The sequence below is a fragment of the Artemia franciscana genome, chromosome 11, assembly GCF_032884065.1.
Source record: "Artemia franciscana chromosome 11, ASM3288406v1, whole genome shotgun sequence".
Lineage (NCBI taxonomy): Eukaryota > Metazoa > Arthropoda > Branchiopoda > Anostraca > Artemiidae > Artemia > Artemia franciscana.
The window spans coordinates 11,657,811-11,672,590 of NC_088873.1; the positions used below are offsets into that span (position 1 = coordinate 11,657,811).

Genomic DNA, 14,780 nt, shown 5'->3' on the forward strand with positions numbered 1-14,780 from the left:
TAAAATGTTGATAAAAAGTGGAAATTCACACAACTTGAGCTAACCACAGAAACGCAACTTGTCTTTTGTGGTGGATTAGAGAAGTTGATAGTAGAGGTACTGACAAGACAGTAAGCCTGTCCTGTGACTGCTGTGGTGGTCAAAACAGAAACTGCCAAATACTTGCAATGCTCTTTTCAACTCTTCAGTAGTGTAAAAGCATACAGATAATTGAGCTGAATTTCCTTCTTTCAGGTCAATCGCTAATGACTGTAGACAGCATGCATTCTCTGATTGAAAACAATGCAAGAGGAATCATAGTGTACACAACGAGTCAATGGATGACTCTGCTTCAAACTCCAAGGAAAAATCCAGCTCCCTATATTGTTGAGGTATTGATGTTCAAAAACTTTGTAGACTGGAAGGCAGGTCAAGATGCCATCATCCCATCTACCATGTGAGAAACAAACAAATGTAAAATTCTGTGGAGTAAACTAAGGTCAGTAAAGTTCACAAGAAACTCATCAGTTATAAAGTTTCACATTAGCTTCAAAGAAATAGATGAAAGGCAAGCTGAATTTGGCTGTAAGAAGCAAGTGCTAAAGGCAGCTTACACTAAGGAAATCCTTGTTTCAGAAGTGAAAAAGAGAGACCTTGTGGCCCTTGGCAGAAGGTGATCCCACAGCCATTCCATCGTGAATACAAAAGTTTGAAAACTTTGAAGGGTGTGAAAGAGGTCCTTCTTGAGACTGATGAAGATGAAGAAGCAGGAGAAGAAGAAAAATTGTTGGAATAATAGCCAATTTCTGAGTGATTTACAATCTATACTTTTTGTATTTGAGTTAAGGATAAAAACAGTTTAGCAGAATTGCATGGTTTCCTGAGATATGCATTTTCTGCTTGACACTCTGTGATAAGGCTATTAGAAATTTTGTCAAGCAGAAACCATGTGTCAGTGTTTCTGTCAGAACTGCTTTAGTTGAGGTTGTTTTAATTCTTCCCATGAGATCCACCATAAAAAGTTGGCTATCTAATGTAACCATTCCAACAGCCCAACTACTAGCAAGAAAAATTTATTATGTTTTTTTCACCTCCTGAAAAATTTTGAAAAAGGGAGATATGTGGTTTCCATTTGACATCAATGATATATGCCTTCAAAAGGTAACAAAGGACAGCATTTCAAAGGTAATATTAAATAAATGTACATGATACAGTGACAAAACTGTATCTTTATGTATAAGATCATATAGCAAACATATTTTTGAAAAGTTTCTTCTCTAAGGTATAATGCCATATTTGATTGATTATGTTACCTGATTTTCTGTTGTAGCTGACTTCCTTGGATATAAGAAATTCCTAACTATATAAATATTTTGCAGAAAGGCATTAGTACATACAGCTTGATGTAACATGTCCTGCAAGATCTATCCTATCAATCTGTATCTTGACTTTTTTCTGTAAGAACCTAGGTTCTGTTAGTAATGAACATGGTGTAACATTTTCCACAGGGCATCTTGGTGAGAGTGCTACAATGTTGGCTGACTACTGCTGGATGCTTCATGCAACATGGTAAATGCTCAACACAACTCTACAGCCAAGAAATTCAAACTAAACTAACTTTAAATTACAGAACTTTACATTATATATACACATTTTATATTCATAATTATGCTTAAAACTAGATGATTTTATAGGGCCTATAGATAAGTGTTAATTAGAATTATACTGAGCAACTTGTGATCTACTGTAACTTGACTGCAAGTTGTTTGCCTTAATACAGTGTTTAAATATATAAACTGTTAATGTCAGATATTTCAAAAAGGGTAGGTGATAGAGACAAACAGTTTTTATGTTTTTAATCAGCATGTCTCTATTTTCTAAAAGCCCATTTTGGATACTAAGATATCTAGATAGTTTTTCATGTGAGTGCCTTATCAACCATAACTGGGAAAGCCTCAGTGCCCCAAGCACTATACAAACTAAACATTTGGTAAAATTCTAGACATGCTGTGGAAAGGGGTTAGGTAAGGAAAATTAAACTCTCAATAATGAATCCAGGGCCAAAAACATGCTCTCAGAAGGTATTACCAAGTTACTATGTTAACCTTCTTCTTATTTCTAAGTCTTAGAAATTTGTCTTCTTGACAGGTCTATTACCTATTGGATTTTGATAAAACAATATTATTCAGTTTTCAGTTTCATTTTCTGGTTTTTGTTTTAGAAATGCAATTCTTGTTATTGGAGTACAATTTTAGGCCAGATTGTTGTTTTGCCTTTTTTTTAATTTAGGAAATGTATTTGCAGATCTTTGAAACCTCACAGATTGAGATACCACCAGATGGCTGATTTGACAGTGTCTACATATACAAATCTTTAAATTAGCCAACAAGCCAACCAGTATTATAAGTCTAGGAGCCTAGCTGGACATAAGGAAACATGTTAAGAAAACAATTCTTACTCTACAATATGTAGAATAATCACAGTTAACACATTTTGCAGGTTGAGTACATTTATCTTCACTTCTTTCCTTGCTTTTTTCTAGTTTCTCTAATAAATTCATGAATTTCTTGGAACCAATATATTTACAGTAGGGATGTGGGAGTATATACTCCCACATCCCTAATGTGCAAATATATACCTAGAATTGAATCCTGAATCTAAATTATAACATTCTTTTTCATCACAAAAGCTTTACCCCCATATTAGCCATATGGTGGATGTCCTATAAATTGGGATTCAATGAAGCTAAAAATACTTTCCTTGTAGCATACTTTACTTAAGCAGAATATCTATTTTCAAAGGTTTCACTTTTATAGCTTAACACAAAGATTATTAAAAGTCAGTGCCATCTGGAGGGAGAAGGAGTAGAGGTAGGGACTTCAAAATACCTTCCTAACCTATTAAGCCTATCCCTACTTTAGTCTGTAGATTGTTCCCTGAAAGTTCTGTATTTCAAACTCAACTGCTTTCCAAGGTAGAAAAAAGTAACTTGTCTAGAATTTTACCCAATATCTTGAGGCCAAGCACAGAAAAATGGGTCAACAAGTATTCCACAAATAGCCTATAGCCTATCCTTAAATTATAGCCTAGGTAGCCTATAACCTGGCTTGCATATAAAGCATGTATATTGGAAAAATCCATGGACAATCTACATTTAAGCTTTATATTTGACCATTTGGAAGTGAGGGTATCACAAAGTGATGCACTTAGAGGGACGAGGTAGGTCATGTAGGATATTAAAAAAATGGGGAGGCTAAAACCAATAAATCTACATTATTTACCACCTTATCTAAAGATTTAGGCTGGAATCCATCTTACCTTTTGAGGATTTTTGGAGATATTTTTGGGACTCAATATGAAACCAATGCCACACATGTTATCAACTCTTTGCTCTTATCAGTTAACTAGTCACATAATTTTAAGGCATCAAAAATGTAGTCGAAAGCTCAAATGGATATTACAACAATTGTAAAAGACTAGCTAGGCTACAAAACAATGTGTTCAAATTTTGAATTTATTGCGTTCTGTAACAGCATTTTCAAACTTGAAATGATTCCTCATTTTGGTACGTCCTTCCTTACACATCAGGCTACAGAGAAGCTCCAATTCCTTTTTTGATAGGACATGCGACGACACCATTAAAAATTTCAAAGGACTAGCTTATATTAGCCTTAGATAGTGGGTTTTATTTATTTATTTATTTATTATTATGAATAGTGATAAGCATCAATGCTTGTCGCAAAAACACAAAATCATAATACTAATCTAAAGTAAATTGGCAACGACAAACTAAACAGCAAAAACTTCTAAATAACACGACACTACACAACAAAATTGTCTAAATAAAAAGGCGTATCTACTAATTCGCGCTTAAAAATTCGAACACTCTCTGCCTCGACAACCTCCAAAGGCAAAGCACTCCATGGTCTGGCAACTCTACTAACGAAAGATAATTGACCAATTTTTTCAGTGGTTTTAGGGGATATAATTTATAATCATGCTGACGAGTAGAGTGATAATGGCTAAATTTAAAAAATTAGTTTGGATCAACATCAACCACTCCTTTAATTATACGAAACACATTTACAACGTCATTGCGACGTCTACGAAATTTCAACGACGGGAGTTGAAGCCTAGAAAGTCTCTGCGGATAGGAAAGGCGCTGAAGGTAAAGGACCAATCTAGTGGCCCTTCTCTGAACCTTTTCTATCCTATGCTCATCCGTTATACTTAATGGAAATCAAACAGAAGTATTATACTCAAGAAGAGGGCGGACCATTGATTTGTATAGTAGTAAGAAATTACGAAGGTTAAACCTACTAAAGCTTCTCCTTATAGACGATAAACAATAATTTGCATTCTTCACAATTCCCGAAACATGCTTATCAAATTTCAATTGGGTATCAAAGTAAACGCCAAGGTCACGCACTATTTCGTTATAAGGGATTCGTATGCCAGACAGCTGGTAAGTATGCACAGGTGGGAGTTTACGAGCATAGTGTAGAACAACACACTTAGAAGGGTTTATGAACATGGAATTAGATTCGCACCAATAAGTTAGAGAGTCAAGATCCTCCTGTAGAAGTTGCACATCATTTTGGTCCCGTACTGGTAGATAAAGTTTTACATCATCCGCGAACATCTTGACAGTAGAATGCTGAACAAAGGAAGGCAGATCATTAATAAATAAACAAAATAAAATTGGACCCAGGCAGCTACCCTGGGAGACTCCGCTTAACACATCAATTGAGGATGACATAGCTTCACCAATAACAACATGCTGAGTTCGTCCATTTAGATAATCAGCAGTAAATGCAATTGTTTTTTTACCCAATTTATAAGCTGCACTTTTTTAAGAAGGGTGGGTATTGAGACTTTGTCGAATGCCTTCGAGAAGTCGATGTAAATGCAGTCAAAGGGTATAGCTAAATCGGCAAACGTTGAAAGTCCAAAATAACCTCAAGAAGCTGAGTATTACAAGACCTATTTTTTTGAAAACCATGCTGAGCAGGATTCCAAAGATGATTTCCGTCAAAATACTTTTGAACGCGTGAAACGATCAACTTTTCCATCAGTCGGCAAAAAATAGACGTAATTAAAATTGGCCGATAGTTTTTAAAATCCGACCTGGAGCCACTTTTGTGAAGTGGCTCTACCAAGGCCTTCTTCCACCTTGACGGACACAGTCCATGCGCCGAAGATAAATTAAATATATAGGTAAGTGGTTCTGCATATCATGAGCAATTTGTCTTATTATTATGTTCGGGAAACCGTCTAAATCCGGCGCTTTAGACGTATCCAATTTTATAAGAATAGTATAAACTTCAGTCAATGAGAAATCTGAATCATCAAATGGAACAAGAATGTCCGACGACGCAATCGACTCTACTTGAGATGCAAAATTAGCTTCATTTGAATGAATTGGCTGTATTTTAACAAAAACTGAAGAAAAAATTTGGTTAAAAATAAGAGCCTTCTCAGAATCACTATCAATCTTTTGGTGTGTATCCTGATGTGTGAACGTAGATGTAGATGATGCAAGGTTAGGCTTATTCCTATTTATACATTTCCAGAATATTTTAGGTGATGCGGTGCTTTATTGAATAATACGCGACTCAAGCTCTTCACGATTAGCCGATTATGTCACAATATTCGTGACTGTGGAAGAAGTGTCCACTTTTGGTCTGCAAAACTGGTCGGAATTTTTTCCATAATGCGTTTTGAGAGGATCATAAAATTGAGAATATCTCAAAAATGAAAAGGGATCTGTGCATTTTGATTAAATTGATCGTTTGGCCGTTCCTGATCTCAGTAGAATCGGGATATAAATTATAATTGACTGGTATGTCACAAAACACCATTCGTATTTCTACAGCAGAATGGTTTGAGGTATAAGTTAATTGTAGAAGAGTAATTTATAATCTGGCTTGTTTAAGTGATGTGCTGACTTCACGACTATAGACTTTAACATCTCAATTAAATCCTTCAAATTTGATATTAGTATCGTTTAGAATAAGTTTGATAGCCGTGAATTTCTTGAAAGCACCTGCTGTATAGGTACCATCACCTGTAAAGAGGCGGAATTACTGCTTATTGAGTTCTGAAGCACAATGGGGAAAATAGTACCTGAAATAAGTTGCAGTCAGTGCTCTGCGACATAAATCTAAAAATCTAAATTGCTTATCAAAACCCAAAATAACAAATAATTAATGCAGCATGCACTTTTGGACAAGGGGCTAGTTTCTTGTTGCGTTAGGAATTGATGATTCCTCAAGGCCATTTCTAATACCGGCCTCATGTCAAAGTATGTCCGCCTACTCAGGGTCATGTATCAAGAGACTAAAAGTGTTTACAATAAATGGTAGACTTAGTGTGCTCTTTCCAGTAAAAACAGAAATCAGGCAAGGTTGTTCAGTTGCTCCTGAGCTATTCAAGTTTAATTAAATAAAAAAAGACTAATTTTTTTAGCCGAAAGTAAGGAGCGACATTAAAACTTAAAACGAACAGAAATTAATCCGTATATGAAATGAGTTGTCCCCTCCGCAATCCCTCGCTCTTTACGCTAAAGCTTTTAATTGTTTTAAAAAGTAGAATTGTGGCAAAGAGTCAAACTTTAGCGTAAAGAGCGAGGGATTGCTGAGGGGACAACTCATTTCATATACGGATTAATTTCTGTTCGTTTTAATGTCGCTCCTTACTTTCAGCTAAAAAAATTAGTTTTTTTTTATTTAATTTCTGAACGTTTTTGAATTAATGCATGTTTGGTTTTCTCTTAGTTTTGATCAGACGAAATTGAGAAATGGAGGGTGGAGAAGGAGGCCTAGTTGCCCTCCAATTTTTCGGTTACTTAAAAAGGCAACTAGAACTTTTAATTTTTAACGAACGTTTTTATTCGTAAAAAATATACGTAACTTAAGAATTAACTTACGTAACAAACTTTCATAACCTTATATTTTTATTATGTATACGAGGGGGTTTGTACCCTCGTTAATACCTCGCTCTTTACACTAAATCCTAAGTTTTGTCCCAATTCTTTAAGAATGACCCCTGAATCAGAAATGCCGTAGAATAAATAGTTGAAATTACTAAAAACACTTAAGCATAAAGAGCAAGGTATTTATCTCCTCCTAAATACCTCGCTCTTTATGCTAAAGTATTTTTAGAACCCCTCATATGCGCAATAATCTCTGTTCGTTTTAAGTTTCAATGCTACTTCTTCCTTTCATTTGAAAAAACGTTTTCATGTTTATTTTTCATTGTTTTCTTATAGTAATGCTAGAGAATCCTGCGCCCTTGTCATTGAATTTTTCTTCCCCCATGACAGATTCCTCCAAGGAAATATCCTCCAACATAGCCCCCTCTCCTCAGCCCCACCCCAAAAGAAAATAAAATCCCCCTGAAAACGTCTGTACACTTCCCAATAACCATTACTATGTGTAAACACTGGTCAAAGTTTGTAACTTGCAGCCCCTCCCCCAGGGGTTGTGGGGGAGTAAGTCATCCCCAAAGACATAGTTATTATGGTTTTCGACTATGCTGAATAAAATGGCTATCTCAAAATTTTGATCCGTTGACTTTGGGAAAAAATGAGCGTGGGAGGGGGCCTAGATGGCCTCCAATTTTTTTGGTCACTTAAAAAGGGCACTAGAACTTTTCATTTCCGTTAGAATGAGCCCTCTTGCGACATTCTAGGACCACTTGGTCAATACGATGACCCTGGGGAAAAAAACAAACAAATAAACACGCACCCGTGATTTATCTTCTGGCAAAAAATACAAAATTCCACATTTTTGTAGATAGGAGCTTGAAACTTCTACAGTAGGGTTCTCTGATACGCTGAATCTGATGGTGTCATTTTCGTTAAGATCCTACGACTTTTAGGGGGTGTTTCCCCCTATTTTCCTAAATAAGGCAAATTTTCTCAGGCTCGTAACTTTTGATGGGTAAGACTAAACTTGATGAAACTTATATATTTAAAATCAGCAAATGCAATTCTTTTGATGTAGCTATTGATACCAAAATTAAATTTTTTAGAGTTTTGGTTACTATTGAGCCGGGTCGCTCCTTACTACAGTTCGTTACCACGAACTATGTGAAAAAAAAAGGTATTTTAATTTCATTTCTAGGGCGTCCTAAGTGCTATTTTTTTAAACTCACTCTTATCACTCATGACGTTTTCCAAATATTTTTTTCACTTCCGGGAATACTAAACAATCAAACAAACTACGGCTGACGAAGAATTCGCGTTCAAAATTTAAGATATTTCAACATAATTGTCAACATTGAGGGATGGTAAACAACCCCTTGAATCCTGCTCAGGCAGACAAAGCTTGAAAACGTTCAGCAAAATTCTTTAATGTTCAATTCTACTGTATTTAAACGTAATGAATCTAAAATGGCCACGAATGAATACCACGAGCTGTTTGATTAAAAATAATTTATTAAAAAAACAAGGCTATAAATCCCACATTACCTTCGACTGCAGGAAAGCCCAAATGGGCTTGTAAAGGCAGTCAAAGTGATTTCTTACTTCAAATCAACTTCATCTATACTACTAAAAAAAAAAGAGAGAGAGAGAGAAAAAAACACGGAAAGAGGGAAAAACAAAACATGCTGTCGCCTCACAACTTCCAACTACTATAACAAACACATTTTTTTTCAACGCTGGTCTGTCAAGAAATGTTTCTCCAGGCGTGCTTTAAATTGGGTTAGACTTATCGCACTTTGAATCCCCCAGGAATCGAATTCCAAACACTAGGACCCATATGCTTTATTGTAAAACCTGAACGTGCAGTATTTCGCTCTTGGCTTGCCAACATTTCCGCATTTCTTGTATCATACTCGTGATAAAAAGTATTCCTTTTAAATAAGTCAGAAAACACCTTTGGGACAATATTATTCAAACACTGATATACACACGTTCCAATCTGGCAATCTCTAATTTTTCCTACGTTTAAAATACCAAAAGTCAGGATAAGACTACTTATTAACTGGAAAAAAACACTTGAATTGGTTCTATTATATCATCGGGTGGCTACATCGACCCTGAAGTTACTGCCCGTGCAATCAAGGTCTCTGCCGTCTTTTGGTTGACTGAGCCATGTTTGGAAGAAGCCAATGATCAAAGAGTAACCAAAACCAAGATCCTCTGAATGTCAGTCTATTCGATGCTGCGATATGGAACTGGAATATGGCTTGCAACTTGAGCTGGCCAACGCTGTCTCTACACTCTTCAATTTAAATGGCATCAGACAATCAAGGGAATTCACTTGACTGGAAAAAAACACTTGACTTGGTTCTATTATATCATCAGGTGGCTACGTCGACCCTGAAGTTACTGCCCGTGCAATCAAGGTCTCTGCCGTCTTTGGGTTGACTGAAGCATGTTTGGAAGAAGCCAATGATCAAAGAGCAACCAAAACCAAGATCCTCTGAATGTCAGTCTATTCGATCCTGCGATATGGAACTGGAATATGGCTTGCAACTTGAGCTGGCCAACGCTGTCTCTACACTCTTCAATATAAATGACATCAGACAATCAAGGGAATTCGATGGATAGACTTTGTCAGCAATGACCGCCTATGAAGTATGACTTCCCAGTCACCGTTTTCACACCTGGTTGATGGTTGGACACTTCATTGGTTTGTACATCTTTAGTGATTACGTGCCGACACTTTGGCTCGGGTTCTTTACAAATTTGAACCAACCAGTAGTGACTGGAAGCGTCCGAAAGGAAGGCCCAAGTTCCGGTACAGTGATAGTCTTCGGAATTTCCTGGACCAATCTGAAATTTCCTTTTCAGACGCAGAGGCCTTTTCAGCAGACCGCCCCTCGTGGAGAAGGCTGAAGACGCTCTCAACGAGGCATGAGGATTAAGTCAAGGCATTTTGGCTCATTTGTAATAATCAGAAGAACAAAGGAAATTTACTGATTTTAATCAGTAAAACGCAATGAAATCAAATCTCCCTGAAACATGCTCCGAAAAAGCTAATGGGAAGAATTGAAACTAAATTGTATCAGTTCAAGTAGTGACACGTGTAGTAATCACGTGCAGTATCTTTCTAATTGCTCCTGAAGTCTGGTAAAGCTGTTCAGGTACAATTCGTTGTAGGGTAAGGGCCAATGCTGTTAGACTAAGGCAACATTTTCTTTTAAATAGGTGAAAAAAAGAAGTCAACCATCTTGTTAACCTTTTAGTAGCCTAATACAGGCCTATTTATCTATTTCTATAATAGAGCATAGGTATTGTAATTAGCTCATCAGTTGTGTATGGCATTTAGCCTATATGTTATAACCTTACACTAGCCTAATCCATTTGAGAGTTTTAAGGTCCTCCAGGCATGTATTGCTCTTGAATCAATAAGTCCCAGTCAAACCTCCACTATTTGAAAGACTGGATAGAAAAAGTGCAGGCAGCTGAGTTCTTCAATTCATTCCTGTGGTTTATGACTCTTGATGAGAATTTGCCAAATTTCTAATTGGGAGCTAAAATTTGGCAGCTTCTTTGCATTTCCTCTTGTTTGATGATTGCTGGTGCTATGGCTGCCAATGAAGATAGGCTAGTAGAAATTTCAGTAAAAGCCTAGTTGAGTGACTTATTGCTATCTCAGAAAGGGGTTAAGCTAGGAAAATGAGACTTTCAAGGATGGGTTTACATGCTAAAGTATATCTTAGGAAGGTATTTCAAAGTATCCACATCCACTCCTTCTCCCTCTAGTGAACCCAGAGATTTGCCTACATGACAGGTCTATACCTATTGAAATTTTGGCAAAGCAACATTTTACCTTAATTTTCAGTTACCAGTTGCTTTTTCTCTGCCTTTAGTTCTGAAAATGTAATTCCTGTTATTTGAGTAGAATTCTGAGCCATATCAATGTTTTTCTTTTCCAAAATTTAGGAAATGTATTTACATATCTTTAAAACCTTATAAGTTGGGATTGAGCAAAGTTGTGAAGCTGAAAACAGTTTTGTTGTACTTCATTCAAGCAGAAGATCTATTTTGCAAGGTTTCACTTTTATAACACACATATTTTTGAAGGTCATCAAAGGTCAAAGCCCTCTAGAGAGAGAAGGAATAGAGGTAGGTACTTCAAAATACCTTCCTGGGATGTACTTTAGCCTGTAGACCCATCCCTGAAAGTTTTCTTTTCCTAACCTAACCCCTTTCTGAGATAGTAAGAAGTCAATCAACTAGAATTTTACTGAAATTTTCTTCTGAAGTTTGTAAGTCAGCATCATATTGCTGTACATGCATATCTGTAAATGTAATATCATGTATATCTGTAAATGAGGGTAGGTAGCTTGGTCTGCTTAAGGTGGTCCTTATGTGAAGCTGATTTTAGGCTTTTCATGCAGTTTGTTGCTTATCTTTAACATTTTTGACAAGCCTTACATCTTGCAAATAAGAGGGACCACCAAGGCTCATACCAAAATCTGGATAGGGTCTAATAAGAGCTTGAAAAAGTTTTGTGAATATTGTTGCCTCTTTACCTTAAATTGTAGCTTGGAGCAATATAAGGATTATCCATCTTTGCTACTGATAGTCTGTTCCAATAGGCCAAGGATGGAATCTGCTTTGGAAACAACATGCTGAATATAGCTGTTGAACCTCAACTTGTTTTTGACAATGACAGCAAGGTCTCCTTCTTCTTCTCTATTTTCTAGATATTTCCTTGTTTTAGTGACATAACTGAAAACTGAGTAGATTGCCATTGGGTTGTTGGGTCCAAGGTACAAAATACATCACTTTGGTTGTAATTACCTTAAAAATTACCTTAAAATTGCAGCTTAGAGCAATATAAGGATTTTTCCTTGTAGAAACTCCAGATTTGATAACACATGACACATAGTTGAATAAATACACATTGACTAGTGGTTTGATGTTGCTGATTCCAAATCAAGTGCTTCCCAGTTATACTTCCATTCTTGTTTTGACCATTCATTGTCAAGATGGTTCTTAAAGCTGTCTGTGGTTTGGGGAGCAATGGTATCTGGCAGTAATTTGTTCCAGAGGTTGGCAACACAGTTGGTAAGAAAATGGGTGCATTGCCACTTTGAGGAGAAATGCCTGGATAACTTGAAGTTATATCCCCTTGTATGAGAATCCTGAGAGGCAAAAGAAGAAGACCAGGAACTGCCTTTGTATTAATAAGTTTATGAACCAGAATGGCATCACCCCATCTTCTTCTATAAACAAGAGTTGGGAGTTTCAGCTTGCAGAGCCTTGTAGGGTAAAGGAGCTCATGCAGTCCACTCACCATCTTAGTAGCTCTTCTCTGGACATCTTCAAGAATTTTAGCATCTTTCTTGAAAAAGGGGGATGCAAGGACCATGCCTGTCTCAAGCCTCAGCTGAACAAGTCCTTTATACAAAAGGCTCAGAATTTTAGGAGAACAGGAGGAAATTGTTCTTTTTATGAGCCCTAGTAATGAGCTAGCTGATGCTGCTGCCTTCTTTGTGTGAGTGCTAAATTTAAAATCACTGTCAACAATTACTCCTAGGTCACGTTCCTCAAATACTGGAGAAAGGAGCTGACCATAAAGAGAGTAAGTTGTGTTGATATTCTTGTGCCCAAAGTGTAAAACATGACATTTTGACACATTGAAAGTGAGCAGCCAAGATTTTGCCCACACGCTAAGGAGATCAAGGTCATTTTGAAGTTGGGAAGTATCTTCAAGAGTGCTAGCTGGACCAATTACCTTGGAATCATCAGCATATAACGTCATCCTGCTTTTAAGCGCTAGAGGAGCATCATTTATGAAAATACTAGCTGTTGGGGTGGCACTTCACGCCACCCCAACACCTAGTTGGTGGGGCGCTTCGCGCCCCCCCAAGCCCCCCCGCGCGCGTAAGTTGTTACACGCCATATTAGTTATGCACCATTGTAGTTGTGTCCCTGTGTCCCACCTGTGAATAGAGATAGATATAAATATATGTTTTTAACTACATAAAACATGCGAATATACAACATTCTTTGCTGTCCCATTGTGTCCCAGTCGTCCTTTGTGTCCTGGTGTCCCAGTTTGTAATTTCTCTTTGAGTGTCCCAGTCGTCATTTATATTTCCTGTGTCCCGGTGTCCCAGTCGTCATTTGTGTCCCAGTGTCCCGGTCTGTAATTTCTATTCAAACAATCCCTGTGTCCCGGTCGTCATTTATATATCCCACCTGTGCCCCCGGCGTCCCTGTTGTAGTTGTGTCCCTGTGTCCCAGTCGTCATTTATATTCCCTGTGTCCTGGTTGTGATTTGTGTCCAGGTGTCCCAGTCTGTAATTTCTCTTTGAGGTTCCCGGTCGTCACTTATATTCCCTCTGTCCCGGTCATCATTTGTGTCCTGGTCTGTAATTTCTCTTTGAGTGTTTTTTCTTTTTAGTTTTTTACCTTTTTTCAGTTTTCTTTTTCTTCTTTATTTTTCAGCATCACTATGAAGTACATATCGATGAACCTTTGTTTTTTTAACTTAAATCTGGTAGGCATTGATGACCTTATCCAAGTCAAAATCCCAAACCCAATCATCATTGCTATCATTTTCAGTTTTGATATGTTTTGACTCTTGCTGTCCAGGTGGATTTTCATCTAACTGCGTGGTTTTGCGTTCTTTAGCTGCAAGCCTGTTTTCTTGCTGTTCTTGTGATTCCCCGGCACACTTTCTTTTCTTACTCTCTCTATCAGCTGCAGGCCTGTTTTCTTGCTGTTCTTGTGATTCCTCAGAACGCTTTCTTTTCTTACTTTCTCTATCAGCAGCAAGTTTTTTGGCATAAGCTCTTTGAGCAGCTTCCTCGGCTGTTGCCATTGTAGGTTCTTCAGTCATTTTACAATTAAACATTTTTCTGTGAACAAATGTCTTAAATACCGTTAATGACGTCACCGTCATAGCAAAAATGATGACAACTAACTTCATGACGTCAGTTGACACAGAAACATGACGTCACCTGACAGACAGACACGCAGACAGACAACTTATTTATATATATATAGATTGAACATGGTGAGGCCAAGAACACTACCCTGTGGAACCCCACTGATAACATTCTGAGAGGAGGATAGAATAAGATTGCCATCTGCATCAAACAGTCTTACACACTGAACATGATTCCTCAAGAAATCTAGAATCCATTGAAGAATTTTTTCCTCCAAACGAATAGATTGTAGCTTAAGCTCAAGTCTCCTATGACAAACTTTGTCAAATGCTTTTGAAAAATCAAGGAGGATCATGTCAACAGGGATTCCCAACTCCAGTAGTTTTGTAATATAGTCATATGACTCAAGCAGATTAGTGTCAACTGATCTGTTGCATCAGAAACCATGTTGAGAGCTGTTAAGAAGATGATTCTGATCAAGATGCTCAATAACTGCTTTATTGACAATACGTTCAAGAAGCTTAACAACAACAGAGGTAATACTAATAGGCCGGTAATTTTCCACAGAATCTTTCCTTCCCTTTTTGTGAATGGGGGTAATATATGCCACTTTCCACTCAGCAGGAAGCATTGAGCTATCCAGAGATAGTCTAAAGAGTTTTGAGAGTGGGTATACTATTTCTGTTCTGCACTCATGCAAGAGACAGGGGTGGAGGCCATCTGGCCCTGCAGATTTATTTACATCCAACAAAGTAAGCACAACCTGTTCTAGGTTGTCATTCTATTCAAGGCATTTCCCTGATTTATTTTGCTGTTAATTTTTTTTGTTTTCAGTCTTTTTCTTGTCTTTTCTTCTTTATGTTTTTTTTTCTTTCTTCCTTCATGAATTGAGTTTCTTTTGTATTGAGTAGCATGATTTTAATTAGCTGAGGGTGATAACCTTG

The 14,780-nt window shown here is 37.2% G+C and overlaps 2 protein-coding genes across 4 annotated transcripts in view; one reads left to right on the top strand and one right to left on the bottom strand.

The window, feature by feature from the left end:
* Positions 1-3,501, bottom strand: part of LOC136032808 (asparagine synthetase domain-containing protein 1-like) — a 35,501-nt gene extending 32,000 nt beyond the window's left edge. Inside the window, exon 1 of the mRNA XM_065713203.1 lies at positions 3,298-3,501. Coding sequence (XP_065569275.1) covers positions 3,298-3,354 — 57 coding nt within the window. The 5' untranslated portion in view covers positions 3,355-3,501. The remainder of the gene's footprint in view (positions 1-3,297) is intronic.
* A 6,374-nt stretch (positions 3,502-9,875) lies between these two features.
* LOC136032809 (hydroxymethylglutaryl-CoA synthase 1-like) overlaps positions 9,876-14,780 on the top strand; it is a 50,430-nt gene continuing 45,525 nt past the window's right edge. The window contains exon 1 of one of the 3 annotated variants that reach the window (XM_065713204.1): positions 9,876-10,091. The gene's annotated coding sequence lies outside the window, so the exon portion shown is untranslated. The remainder of the gene's footprint in view (positions 10,092-14,780) is intronic. The other 2 variants (XM_065713207.1, XM_065713205.1) reach the window with 2 other exon arrangements.